Source organism: Numida meleagris, chromosome 1, assembly GCF_002078875.1.
Source record: "Numida meleagris isolate 19003 breed g44 Domestic line chromosome 1, NumMel1.0, whole genome shotgun sequence".
In the NCBI taxonomy this organism is placed as follows: Eukaryota; Metazoa; Chordata; class Aves; order Galliformes; family Numididae; genus Numida; species Numida meleagris.
In genome coordinates this window covers 63,703,185-63,718,168 of record NC_034409.1, presented here as the reverse complement: position 1 = coordinate 63,718,168, position 14,984 = coordinate 63,703,185, and the positions used below count along the sequence as shown (strand labels likewise).

The window sequence follows — 14,984 nt, the reverse complement described above, 5'->3', positions numbered from 1 at the left end:
GAATCTCATGCTGGTTTCCATAGACACTTAATTTTCAGCTGAAGTTTTCAGATCCAAGAGAGATGAACAGTTCTGAATGCAGACTAACGGTGACTAACATTAGTTTGTTCACTTCTCTAAAAACTGATCACCTTCTCCAGAGTCTTCAGAAATATACAAAGAGCAGAAAGAAAAAGTCATCATTACCTGATTGTATTATCTATTAATTTTAATAATTCCACAAGAAAAACAATCATATTAACAATCTTTACCATAATGAATCATATAAAGAGATAATCATATAGTATCATTTTCAAAGGAAACTATTGCTGAGAGAGACTAAGCACAGCTTAGGAAAACAGGTAGGTTTTTTTTGAAGTTTCATTTGCATGTACCCTGTGTTGTAGATACCCTCTATTTTTAATCCTCTTTTTAATCTAGAAATTACATATTCCACGTTCATTTCCATTTTATTTTGTATTCAGTGTTTTTACATTTATTAAATCTAATAATTTTGTATTCAAATATGTTTTATCAGAAATTGTGGCACAGAAGTCAGAATTTTTTCTGAAAGAATAACTATATTATGAGAACATGACTTGGCCCTGGAGCATGTCCAGAGAAGGGCAATGAAGCTGGTGAGGGCTCTGGAGCACAGCTAGGGAGTGGCTGAGGGAGCTCGGATTGTTCAGCCTGGAGAAGAGGAGGCTCAGGGGAGAACTTATCACTTTCTATAACTACTTGAAGGGAGGTTGCAGTGAGCTGGGGGTTGGCCTCTTCCCTCATGCAACTAGTGATAGCACTAGAGGGAATGGCCTCAAGTTGCTCTAGGAGAGATTCAGGTTGGACGTTAGGAAATACTACTTCTCCAAAAGACTGGGCAGGCGCTGGAATGGGCTGCCCAGGGAGGTGATGGAGTCATTGACCCTGGTGGTGTTCAAGGAGCATTTAGACGTTGTGTTGAGGGACATGGTTGAGTGAGAACTATTGGGGATAGGTGGACAGTTGGACTGGATGATCTCCTATGTCTTTTCCAGCCTTGGTGATTCTATGATTCTATGACTTTTGGAAGGAAAGAAAGGGAGGGAAATTTCAGCAAATTTTTTTTAGAATTCAATGGTTAGAATGCTTTATCTGTGGGGAAAAAAATAAAATGTGAGGTTTTCTTTTTTGTTTCAAACAAAGATCCAAATACTGGAAGTTCCTGCTGTTTATAAATGTCATGTTTTTGAACAGTTCCACTAATCATGTATTACATGATTCATGGAGCAACAAGCTCCAGATGGGTTCACTCTTGCACCACTAGGAAACCAATGAATTCTATAATGCTCCATATAAATTAAAATAAAAATTGCTGATGAATTTGCACTTATCCTGAAAATCCACTTCCAATTCAGCATCTGGTGAATCTTCAGCTGGAGAAAACCTTTCATTTGAAAAAGAGCAGCCACTTTCTACCTATAAATGCTCAAAACATCAATAGTGGTGCTGAAGGTCACAAGCTACAAGAAGCTACACTGCTGGCAGTATGTGCTCCTGTGCAGCAATGCTCCACCGCAATTTTAAACACTTCTTGCTATATGTCCAGGGGCTGCTCTTGTGCTTCAGGTTAAATATGCATCTCGATACCCTGCTGAAGCATGGCTTTATTCCATAATTGGAAAACTCAGATTTCTTTTTCTAACTGATTTTTAAATTGGCTCAAAGAGTTCAGGAGAATGTGCCAAGAATCCATCATAACATCTGGCAAGTTTCCTAACAAGTGCATAGATTCTGGGTGAAATCCTTTTCTGATCAGTTAGTGGTACATGTGTTCAAATAGAAAATGGGAAGTGATAGCACCTGGTATGAATGACTAAAAAAAAATCATACAGTAATGTCATGTAGCTTATTATTGACCAGAAATTGAAAGCAGCATTTCTGTTTACTAAAAAATACTCTTCAATTTCTACTAGCCACAGTTCAGATGTTTAATAAACTATTTCTAAATTCTCACATAAATTAGCAAAATTTTTTTGTTGGATCGCAGTGGAAGCATTTTGCCCACTGTCTGTTTTGACAGCTTGAGTCTTCAGAAGTGCTCACGCACTGAAATAACTTGAACTGATTAATCAGTGCGCTCAAACATTGCAATACAAAATCATCAATTGAGCAAAAGAACACAAAGAGAATGACACCATCCCCGGTCATACTTACACTCTTCTTGATTTTTTTCTTTCCTTCCGCAATGACCATCCAATGCAGCATCCTGGAATGAGAGAGGTCAGTACCATCTCCTCCATAGGTCCAGGTGACGTACAAAAGGTGGTTATAATATTCTATGGAGGTAATCTCAGGTGCCACTGGTGCTGAAGGAAGAGGACAAACATATTACAGACAGGCTCTAACACAACTGATTACCAAGTCCAATAATAAACTTCTGCCAAGAGATATTGGGAAAAGAGTATCATGAAGATAGCAGAAATGTATCAATAAAACCATCTGCACTTTATACCAGTAACTGACTACTGGCTGAAAGAAATGAAAAACAGCTTTTCCCTGAGGAACATTTGGAACAGGGATGTATTTTTGTTCTCAGCCTTTCAGTTTAAAAAAAAAAAAAAGCATGAAGCGCCTGGCTGATAGAAACCATTTTCCGAATCAACATTTATAAATGAAACTCAAAGCCAAGTTAAAAGCCTCAGATATTGCTTCACTGTGTTATAGCACTGAAAAGCAATGACATTCAGTGACTAATAAATAAGAATTGTCACACTGAATAACTTGGATAGCTTTTCCACAGGAAAAAAGAACAAACAACAACAAAAAAGCAACAAACTCTGAATGTGAACAAAAGAATGTCTCTTTGCATGAAAAGTTTCAGCCCTCTTGGCTCCCAGTGTGCAAGTCCCACCATCAGAGAATCACAGAATGTCAGGGAGTGGAAGGGATCTTGAAAGATCATCTAGTCCAATCTCCCTGCCAGAGCATTAAGTCTTCAAGGCAAAGCAGCCATTGTCCCTCCTCTTTCTCTGTTCACTCCTCCATAGCCCTGGGAGCCTGTCCAAAGGCTGGCTGTATGACGGGTGGCTCCCTGAAGTAAGGCCACTAAAACATTGGTTCCCTTTGACACCAAAGGAGCAAGACAACCACCTCCAGAGCTTTCCTCCTAAAACAAGTGTTTAGGATGAGTAAGAGAGGTGCCTCTCTCCCTATTAACAGTAGAGGGAGCATAGTGGACTGGCTCACCTTGATCACCTAACTGGGAGCTGCATGTGCCCTAAGTGGGATTTGAGTGGAGCACCCAAAGGGAAAGTCAGTAGTTGGTAAGGGTTGTAGCCTGCCTCTCAAGGAGTTATCAGTGGGATAACCTGGACAAAACGGGAGAGTGTACAATTCCGTGTGCATGGCAGATTCTGTAGGAGCCCTGTAGTGAAAAGGTCATGGACGGATCCTCCCTAGACCACAACCAATTTGTTTGTGCCTTTGCGGGGCCGCTGCCTCGTTCCCTAGTAGAACCCTGGGAGCCAGCAGCCACACAAAGACAGGACGCACTGAGAGCACGGGACTGCCTGAAGGGGCCACACGGTGTCACTGCTGCTTTCACGAAGGCTTCTATGACTTTACGCTGAGATTTGTTAGGAGCGCAGATTTACCGAAGAAGGGCAGCAAATACAATGGACGGGCAATTGAGAGCCATTTAGAAACGTTTAGTAAGACTCTTCTCTCAAATTCATCTTGAGATCACCCTTTTATGCAGCTGAGAGGAAGCGGCGTTATTTAGTACAAAATCTTTAAAGTAAAGCTTCCTTAATTTACAGAGTTCCCAGTCCATCCTTATGCATTCTTTACAACCTAAGGCCACCACTAGCATGAATCTTACGTGCTATGAATAATTTCCTGTTAAACCTTGATATTGATGACATACTTGCCCTCCTAATACTCACATAGCTTTAAGTTTTAGACAAGTGGCAACAGCACCTGCAGGATATGTGAAACGAGACCACAGGTCAGGACTGGCGTGCCCCTTAGCACCATTTTTTCACTGGGAGCTGAGCGGCACAGAAAGGCTGTAGGAAATGACATCCCATGGCCAACCTGGCTGAAGCGACAGCTGAAAGCATCCACTGGACCAACAGGGAGCAGCCTCACAGGAAGGACAGATGCACTTGTGCTCACCAGCACTGACAGTCTGCCTCTCTTTCCTTACTTTTTTTTTTTTCCAAAGCTAAAGGCATCCTTGTTGTAAAAGCAAATGTTGGTGGTCTGAAGTGCCCTTGCTTATGATTGCTTTATAATCCAGATGCTTACAGCAGGTGGCATTAAAAAGTCATTAGTCACCACAGCAACGCCGGCAGTGCCATGATCTCTCCCTGTGTTATCACAACAGCATGCAGCTGTTCCTCCAGGAGCCTGAGAACAAATGCTGCTTCTGGCTAGTGTTTACTTAGGGGCAGTCTGGGCCCCCAATCCCCCCACTCTCCTGGAGACGTCTGACTAGCTGTCATGGGAGAGAGCTGCACATCACCCAGTCTCTTCTAACTTTGCTTTCATTTCAAGTTCTGTGGTCCAGTGAGCTCCACATGGGATTCTGCGCTAGGGAAATGGTCTGACAGATGGTGTACTGTCAAGAAGCCCACAAAACCTGCTATTTAATATTTTAAAGTTTAATTTTGATAGGTTTTACTTTTTATTCTTTTTTTTTTCTAATTCTTGGCGACCTTCTCAGGCTATGCATGGAAGGTAGAGTTGTTCAGAATGACACAGAAAGGGACCAAAAGCTCTTTAAAACATCTGCTTCCTCTGTGGAAGGAAACAGGCTGAGGGTGATAAAGAACCTTACAGTCCCCTGGCACCCTGAGATAGTGCAAAGCAGCACCTACTGGGGACAAACATTTCCAACCTGCAGACATGAAAAATTGGCATTCCTCTTTCTGGCGAGTTAGCCTGACAGCACTCCCAGGACAAAACTGAAGAGAATTCAACTAATAAGGCAGTCAGAGGACAGGATGCTCACATTTGGTTGTGACTGTCTTTTGATAAGCACTTGTAATTTGGTCAAATCCAATTTTTTTCATCAGGATTCTTCCCTTATAATGCTTAAGACCTGGCTCATTGGTATTCAACGTTTTCATCAATACCCTGAAAATAAAAGCACAGCTGATGAACCATGCAAGTGGCATGAACAGTGATTGGCAGAGAAGGAAATGCTCGGGACAGGTCTGTGATGTAAACTGTGGGCCCGTTCAAACAAAACTTATTTTGGACTACCAGGTGCAATCTTTAGAAAAAAAAAGAAAAATAGCTACTCTAGGAAGGATTTAGAAGGGACAGAATAGAAGCAAATCAACACAGACCTCCAGCGCGATACCATAGCAAATGCAGTCATTGAGATGCACAAACAGAGCAGCATTGAATAGGGAGCTGATTTTGCCTCTGCAGGAGTATTCAGCAGCTGGTACTGCAATTTTAGGTGCAGTTTTTCATGAAAGAGAGAAGTGTGAAGCTAAATTCCATGTAAAGGTTAAAAAAAAAAAGAGAAAAAAAAAGCTTTGTGGTTCTTCAATCAGTAAGTGAAAAGTGTAACAAGAATTGTGAACTGGACATTAAAACTAGACAAATGCAGATCAGGAGCAAAGGAGAAACCTTTGATAATAAGAGGAATTAAGCATTAGTACACTTTTCCAGGTGGAGAGGTGGCCTCCTCCCTCTCTGGATATGAGATGATTTTTCTGCAAAGGGGTTTTGCCAATCACAAATGGATAACAGTATCTGAGGTCTTCATCCTTTTCTGATTTGTGTGTGTCTGCTAGGAAAGGACTTGATCCATTTTCCATGCCGTGGCAGTAAAAGTCCTTACTTGCTCCATACAGAGATCCAGAATGATCCTGATGAAGGCTTATATTTTGGAATAACTTCATCTTCCCTATGTTCTGCTGCAGGTTTTGGGAAACAATATAAATTATGTGGGCTCTACTGGCGTATTTCCACTCAAAAATACTGAACCTGGTGTCCACATCAGGACAACATTTATATCCTCACATGGCAACTAATCAGCTGGAAATTTTCTTCCTTAGAGTGAAAAAGACAAGATGACTGATGCCAAAGGACAATGAATGTCACAAAGATCTGCCATGGGGCTCTGCTGGATGCTGTGAGTTTCTGAAACTCCAGACAAGAGACAGGGTTTGTCCCAGCATACCTTGGGATCAGATATCTGAGGATGGAAGGTTTCATCTGACTTCAGTGGAGCTAAGACTCAATGCAGTGATAATTTTGCTTGCATGGTTCTGTCAGGCATTTATTAACCATCATCACAAATGGGCCTTATTCACCTCCCTTCCTCAGTTGCGTCCTGTTCAGACTTTCACCAACCAGAAAATCTTGTTCTAGGCTACTGTCTGTTTTGGAGGGAGTTACTGTAGCCTGATTTCCCTCATAATGTGGTTTTTAGTGCTGAGAAAGAAAAGTGAGGCACATTTATTCCCTCTCATGGTGTGCCTGAGTTATTTGCTGCTTTCAATCAGCTATACTTCTGCAAGGTGAGCTAAATAGTGATGCATAAAAGCAAAATGATTCAATAGGGGACCTTTACTCAAGCAGCCTGGATGCTAGAAACACATGGCAAGGAGCTCACAGGAGGTCTCAAATGTGGTTCCCTTTCTGGCTAATCCATTTTATATATTGAAGACTCAAATTCAAACTGACGAGACAAGGCAGTGTGCTAGATTCAAAGCTGGTTCCAACTGGAGGAGGGCAAGCAATGAGGTCGTATCAAGTTCCTCCAGCTGAGAATCTGGACCAGGAGGGACTGGCCTGGGCACAGCTGTTCAGTGCCAATGCACTCAGCACAGACACAACACCTTAATCTCAGCAGCACTCTTCTCATTGCACACAGACAAAATGCAGCCAACAGAGAAGGCAGAGCTGGAGCACAAGAAAAATGTGCTACCAGACATGGTACCTGCCTAGATCTGCATGATGTGTGCAGAACTCTACCCCACATTGGCTAAGGTGTCACAGTCACAGTCTAATCTGTGGGTAACTAAGGGGAAAAGGAAGGAAAAGAATTCTACAAGTCTCACTACAACTCCCTGAAAGGAGATCGTAGTGAGGTGGGGCTGGCCTCTTCTCCTGGGTTGCAGTGAAAAGACAGGAGGGAATGGCCTCAAGTTGCACCAGGGAAAGTTCAGGTGGTGATGCATTGGAACGCCACATCATGAATGCATCAGAGTGGTGATGCATTGGAACAGGCTGCCCAGGGAGGTGGTGGAGTCAACCGTCCCTGGAGGTGTTCAAGAACCACGTAGATGTGGCACTGAAGGACATGGTTGGGGATAGGTTGGCGGATGGTCTAGGTGATCTTAGAGGTCTTTTCCAACCTTAGGAATTCTATGATTCTCTGATAATTTGGAGACAGTGCAAATATATGTAAAAATATTTCACAGTATCAGAATTCACATTTTCTATTTACCCATTAACCTTTCAAAGTGCAAAATGCCCAGTGTCATAGAAGACAAACACAGTCACTGGCCTCGCTGGAGCCATGCCTTCAGCTGATAGAGGGTGGGACAGAATAATACAACATTGTGCTTTGCATGGGAAAATTACACCTCCTAAAGAAAGCCTAAGAGCTTTCCTTGAGAAAGCAAAACAAAAACCAAGGACAATCCCCCACTCTTAACTATTAAATACTCTAATTTTCAAGTATCTGCAAGTGAAACACATCATTCATTGCCATCTTCCTGCTTCTGGCACTGTTTTCATGGTCTCTTCAGAGGGCTGCTTACCTGTTATGAAGCTGATGGTGGAGCTGTCACAGCAGCTCAGCTCAGGATCTCCCCAGGTCACCATGGTGACCCGGAAGTTGTAGTACCACGCAGGCAGCAGGTTAGCTATCCTCTGCAGGGAGACAAAAGACAAACAGCAGCTCAGCAGAAAATTCACCAGAGTGAGGCATGACTTATAAAATGCAACCATATTTGTAAATCCAGTGCGCACACATGGGACTGTTTTACCGAGCTCTCACTTCTTACTCCAGTGGTAAATTCTGTAATTTGGTGTTTGAATTCATTCAGAAATGTGTGCAGTAAGACCAAGGCTGGTTGTGGCAGCTCTGCTGCTTAAGCAGGGGCACATACATGGTCCCAGGTCCACCCACCATGGGAACCTCTCATTGAAATGTGAACTCTTCTTTCTTGATTGAGGGAGTTTTCAAGATATATTAGAAACAATGTTTTTGACTCAGATATCGTCACTTCAAAGAATTCATTTCTTTCCCCCAGTTTTCAAAGTGTGTTTCATATTGCATTATCATTTATTATAGATGAAATATAAATGAAATATAAATGAGTTATAAATGAGACATAAATTATAGATATAAATACAAATGAGATATAAATGAAGTATAAAGTACAATATATTTTATATTGCAATATCATTTGTCATATATAAGTTAAAATTCAAATGCTTCCAATGCCAGAAAAAAAAAACATCTTTTAATTTTTATGTTTAAATCTATATTTAAATGAAAATCCTAACTATATTCTGTAATTCAAAATAAAAGCATATTGGTAATAATGAAAATTGTCAGCGACTTAGAAATTGCTTATTTCACAGATCTCTGATGTTTTCAGTGGCATTTTTTTTTTCAGATGACACAAGGCAATCCAAATACAGCAGTTGGGGCCTATTCTCTTTATGGTTTTAGAAATGGTTTTATCCATTTGACATCAAAACCTTGAAGCTGACTTCTTAGATACCCCTGGTGCAATACTGGAGATGCTAACACTGTTTTGATGACTTTAAAACAAACTTCAGAGCACAAACATTTAGATGTTGTACTGAGGGACATGATTTAGTGGGAAATAGTGGTGGCAGGTGGACGGTTGGACTGGATGATCTTGGAGGTCTTTTCCAGCCTTGGTGATTCTATGATTCCAAAATGAATGAAGCAATTAAACAGAGTAAAAGGGCAATTCAGTTCCAAAAGTTCTGACTAGGTGATATGCATTTCAGGAAACAATTTTTTATCTTGCTTTCAGATGGCAGATTTTTTACTCCCCTGCTTCCTCAACACTTGCTTCAGAGACCACTATCAGAGATTCCAGATAATTTACTGACTGTAGAGAAATCTGTGGGACACAGTGGGATTCCTGAATACAGCTAGTGAACTCATCTAAAAGTTTATCAATACATACTTGTATGCTAAAAGCCATAACAGAGCAGAAAGACATTATTTCTCAAATTTACATTAACTCTTTAAAAATTATTCTTTAAGAAATATTCACTTTAGCTGCTGTATGGCACTGTTGTATTTCAAACTGAAATCCAGACAAAGTTGAAAAGGAAGCCAACTTCCTTTAGCTTCTATGAACAGAATTTGTAATAGCAATGCTTCATAACATCTCTTGTTTAACGAACCATGTGAACTCTGAAAGACAGTATTATTTTGAAGATGAGTTGGATCACTCAGATATTAATCTAATTGTGCTGAGTCATGACCACAAGATATTAATTACTTCTTTGGTAAGTTATTTTTGGTTTTAATTTCCTTGGAGATTTATGTGCTAGATTTACTGTCGCATACCCAATTACTGTTCAGCCGCTATAGCTGAAACGACTACACAAATAGTATTATGCAAATGAATTACAGTAAATCACTGCAGCTCTCATAAGCTGCAAAAGTTGTTGGTATCATTTTTGCATACTCATAACTTTCTGAACAACTAATTTCAGCTAAAACTGCTCGCTGCTCTGTGCAGCTGCAAAATCTGAATATAACCTGCTCAACTTCTCTAAGAAGTCGTGGAAAGCAAGAGGAAAATTTCATGGGATTTCTGTTAAAAACTCAATCTTGCAAAGATTTGTGTGCATGTTCTTCTAGAAAATAATCTTTGCCTAGGTGAAAGCCTGCTGCATGTCTTTGCAGCTTCAGAAACATGAAACCTATTTTCGCAAGAGTGTCTCTGGAGCTAAGTGCTCCAGATGGCTCAGTGCAAGACTAGCCTGCAAGCCCCAAATCCCTATTATCAATATTAATTATGCAGATAAGGCTTTGGACTACTGCCCCTGAGGAGACGCCGGAATTGGTCAAAGCCTTGACTGACAAATTGACACACAAACTGAAGCTGCCTCTGGACTTGCTGAATATGCCCATTTGTCAACAAATAGAGGCTCATCTCCTGTCTCGTCATTCTACTTAAATTTTAGCATTGTTCAGCTGTATTCCCCTACTTTAGGGAAGAAATGCTGTCAGCATCCTGGCTGTTTTCTCTCTTTGGCCTGGAAAAATGTTCCAGGTTTAAAGGCATATTTACATATTCTTGGAAGAGAAGCTGACTAAGGAGAGGCCCCAAGGTGCCACGGCCACACATGCATGAGAAAGCAATAGTCAGTAATAGCCACTTTACCACGGAGGCAGTTAGGGAGATGGTTGCTGCTATTTCATAGTAGGTTGTCCACTCAGATGTCATTGTTGATGGATTGAAGTAAAACATTTCTACAACATATTTCCTGAATACCCCAAGAAAAGGTCTGTTCCAGCTCAAAACCACAGCAGTAGGTCCCAAAGGGTACAGTGTCAGATCCTTTATTCCAGTGGGCACTATAAAACAGAAATTGTGATTAGTGGTGTTTTTATTATTAATTACATTAATAAATAAATAAATATCAAAAAAAATCCACAACAATACCTTCCATTAACCAAGTTCTATCTGTTTCTGATCTGTTCCTGATTTTGATTCCTAATAGCTTGCTTGTCATAAGCAGTGGAATACCATTCTTTTCAGCATTTGTTCTGAAGTCTGCTTTTTCAGAAATGACGAAAGGCTTCCATTTACTTTGAAAATCAAGCTGTTTAGGAGATGTTTCAAGTTGTATGCTCAAAAACAAAAGCATCAAAAGCCACAACACTTTGGAAGATAAAGGCCACCAGAAAGAACAGTTTTCTATGCCTATCCTTCCTTCCCTGGGGAACCTAAAGGTGCTGCCATGAATTGGTATTCTTGCCTCACAGATGATGAAACCAGGAAAGAAAAGTCGAGCTTTTTGAAAAATGTCACATCTGGGTCAAGTTCAGCAACCTTTACTTTCTGGAAAGCAATCACTCTTCATGACTTCAGTGAGGTTACTTAAATAAGTACTTTGCTAACATTTTCAAGGGTTGCTGAGCCCCGATTCTTGCAAAATAAGGAATGTTCAGATTACTTCAGCCCATATTTGCACATGACTGCATTCCCCTTCCCAAGTAAGTCTGTTGCAATTTCCTTCATCTTTTCTGTCCGTTCCATAAAGTGTTAATATTCACCGAGTGAAAATGAGGCTTATGATAAATGTGGGCAGAACTGAATACTTTTTAAGGTGTATTTTAACATATTTTTGTTTCATTCATCTTTAGCCATCACTGATCATTTCACTGAACAGTTTGTTTTGCATTTCTATTATTTTAATATCAAATTCAATATCCTGTAATCAAATGAAAACTCCTACAACTGTTGTTTTACATCATAAAATGTTCCCTTTATAATAAGTAAGAATTTTTTGTTGTTGTGTTGATATAAAAAAGTGCAGAAAAAGAAGGAATTCATTTAATATGGGAATACATGATTTCACTTTCTCAAATGAAAACGTAACTTCACAGATTTCTTAAGTAACTACAGAGAGAAACTACCAGAAATTCTTTCATAAATATTTTTCAATGATATAATTTTAATAAGGTGTGCGTATATATATATATAATATTTTCTGACTTATGTTTTTTCTTTACTGTACGATATCATGCTCTCTTTTCAAATTCTTATACAGACCCAGCTTACACAAATACATGAAGAGGTTGCCTAGAATGAAAAGACTCTCACCTTATTTACTACTCCACAAATCTGCTTTCATCTACAGAATTCACTTCTTAACAGGATAACTTTGGTCTGCTTGCTTGGTTTTTTGTTTGTTTTGCTTTCTTGCCTATATCACAGGGAGGACATAGAGTGACAGATACTGAAGATCTCTAACTTTCAGCCACCTGCTCGCCCACAAGGCAGACTATTTGTTAAAAGGAGAAGGCTGGGTGAGTCAGGTTAAATATTCCTCTGCAAATGTAATTCTATACATTGCATATCTTTCTCTTTGCCCTTTTTCATTATATTTTGTTAAAGTGGTAAGCTTAACAAAATAAATGACATGGAAACTGAAACATATTAAATCCTAAGTCACTCTTTAGTTAGGAGCTTGATGGAACCTTGAATTACAGGCATGGGGGGAGAAGCTCTGTGTGTAGGTCATGAAACCACATTCTTGAAGATGTCAATCTCATTCTTAAAGAGCCTTATTCATCTTCAGATTTCAAAGCAGAGAACATCAAGATTCATGGTTTCACTCAAGAAAATCAAGGTTGGCAGTGGCCTTAGTACAAGAGGAGATAATCCAGCTCTCCTGATTTAGTGCCATGGCCTTCAAACTGGATCACATTGCATTGTTCACAAAGCACATTTGCTACAAGTATCTTAACAGCAGTCCCATACCTTTCATGAGACAGTAAGAATGATTCAACTGTAGGAGGTGCCCACGTCTCTCCATTAATCACAGACTACCTGCAGCTCAGACTGGCCACACCTAAGTGAGGTAATTTCCCTCCCAAAAGGGCATAGACCAGGAGCACTGTTAGAGAGTAACATATATGTGGCCAAAGGTGAAGATGGTTCATTACAAAAGGCTCCGTGTGTGTGAATCCACAGTTGTTCTCTAGTTGAGTTTTGTAATAGTCCAATGTCTAAATACGAAATATCCATCACCCACTGAAGAAGCATTCGTGCTTTTCCCTGCCTCAGTAATGCGCTAAACAACACAAGGAAAACAAATACTCTCAGTAAGTGTTCATTACATTTGAAACAATAAACATGACAATTTTGTCTTTGTGGGCTCTAGAGTTTAATGAATATACTACTCATATTTAGGAAGAGAAGGAGAAGGAGAAGGAGAAAGCATTTCAAACAGTAGCTACAGGACTTACCAATGGAAAATGTAACAGGATCAGAAGGTGGTCCAACCAATGGTCCTTTCCTTAAGTAAACCACAACCTGGTACTGGGCACCAGGAACAAGATTTTCAATGAGGCTGCTGCTTGAATTTACCTAATACAAGAGAACACATCGGATGAGAAGTATTTACGTGGTCAGTTAAAAGAATATTGAGACTGTACTTGAATTGCTTCAGTTAACAGAACGCATGCTTCTGAACCAGCATCAGCAGCTAAATCCCCGTTCAATTATGCCCCAAATGGCAAAACTCTGAAAACAATCAGGCTTGGATTCACAAATGATCTGACCCAGAGAATAGAGATCGCACTTACCTTCCATGTAAGGTCAACCGTGACACTGCAGACCCACTTGAGCCACTCTCTCCTTGCACCAAGGCTTATTGAAAAATTCAGGCTATATTATGCATACTCAGGTGATACTATCAAGGCTGGAGTATTTAGACAGTATGTTTTCAATAAAAGCCTGAGGCTTTTCATCGGCCATCTGATTCAACTGCAGTTATGTGAGCTGAAAGCAGCCTTATGGGAAATCTGTCTTCTGAATGCAAGTGTTAAATGTCTGAATGCTGAAATCAGAGAGGAACTACACTTTGACCTCTCTTGCATAGCACTACGAAATTTGATGAAGAGACCTTGTGACTCCTCTTCTGTTTGAGATACCAACATTCAATCTTCTGCTGTGGCACACCAGGCATTGGTCAGAGCTGGAGGCATAAAGCCTGACCAGGTGATGGCTGATCTGGTACGATATGTGAAAAGCCTCATCTTCTGAGTTATCAGGAAGGACATGGAGCAGCTTTGAGGAAAGAACTTCAGGCACCCCTTCTACAACTGCAGGCTGGTATTTCCTATTAATATTTTCTCTGCAACCTTTCCACAATCTCATCACTGCCTCCTTTGGTTTATTGTGATGCACATAAATACATCAGTGTAAGGACAGGTTTAGTGAGGAATGGAATTTGTCTTTAACAGCTGCTTTTGAGAACTAATCAATTCATGCATAATGGTAGAAATGAATAAAACTCTGCACTGAATTTTGCCCTTTTCAGCTTGTCAAGGAGAATTCAAACCAACAGCCATTAATAATTCCATGTATAATAATCTGATAAAATTTGATTAGAGGCAGTATGAAATTCTTTAGGGACAAAAATAAACAACTGTATTTAGACACTTTACCTACTTGTAGCAAGTGCATTTACTTTTACAAATGTCTTGTTTATTCACAGATTAGTTTTAGGTATTTGTATTTTAGTTTGTAGATGAATCCCCAAGTATTACTTTAATCCTATATGTATATACTTGCTCTCCATGGTTTATAATCACCTACCGTATTGTTTTGCTTCCTGATTAGATGAATGCATTTTTAATAAATGGAAGGAATGTAACTCAAGGAGATAACAAACTAGTTCTGAGAAAAAATTCTCAAATTGTCTCTGCAGGTCAATTCCCAGTGTGGAAATGCGTGGTCACTCTTGGAATAAAACTCAAAACATTTTGACAAAGATCTGTTTAAAAAGACATTTTTAAAGGATGCAGAAGAACTCCTTGAATTAACTAAGGCAAATCACGATGTTGAAGGAGGCGAAGATTTACTGAGAGCATTGGCTCTGTTCTTCTATTCTAATGGGCATGCTGAGGGCACAGTACATGGCAGCACTGCAGCCCTTTTCAGACTCCTCGATCACACATGTTTAGGAAGCCGGATAGAAATGGTGGCACTGCTTAGAAAACTGATTTGTCAGCACTGTGGCAAGGATACAGAGGTGTGGACTAAAATCTCTTTCTAACCGAAACCACATTCCACTCATCCATCAGAGCCATAGGATATAACATAGAGATGAACTCACTATGGGTTTCAGGTAGAAAAAATTGCCTTATTTTGGGGTTCAGGAAGCTTGATCACAATAAACAAGTCCCATATGGCAACCCTAAATAAGTGTTTTCCATCCACATCACAGATGGTGGGGATAATTATTTATTTCCCACTTTTGAA

General features: G+C 40.0%; 1 protein-coding gene across 2 annotated transcripts in view; it reads right to left on the bottom strand.

Moving 5' to 3' along the window:
* PTPRO (protein tyrosine phosphatase, receptor type O) overlaps positions 1–14,984 on the bottom strand; it is a 64,104-nt gene that overhangs the window by 33,126 nt on the left and 15,994 nt on the right. For both annotated transcript variants that reach the window (XR_002436637.1, XM_021390675.1), the window contains 4 exons: positions 12,965–13,085; positions 10,371–10,564; positions 7,749–7,860; positions 2,176–2,327 (listed from right to left, as the gene is read on the bottom strand). Coding sequence is in view for 1 of the 2 variants with exons in the window: in XM_021390675.1 (XP_021246350.1) it covers positions 2,176–2,327; positions 7,749–7,860; positions 10,371–10,564; positions 12,965–13,085 (579 nt within the window). In the remaining variant the exon portion in view is untranslated. The remainder of the gene's footprint in view (positions 1–2,175; positions 2,328–7,748; positions 7,861–10,370; positions 10,565–12,964; positions 13,086–14,984) is intronic.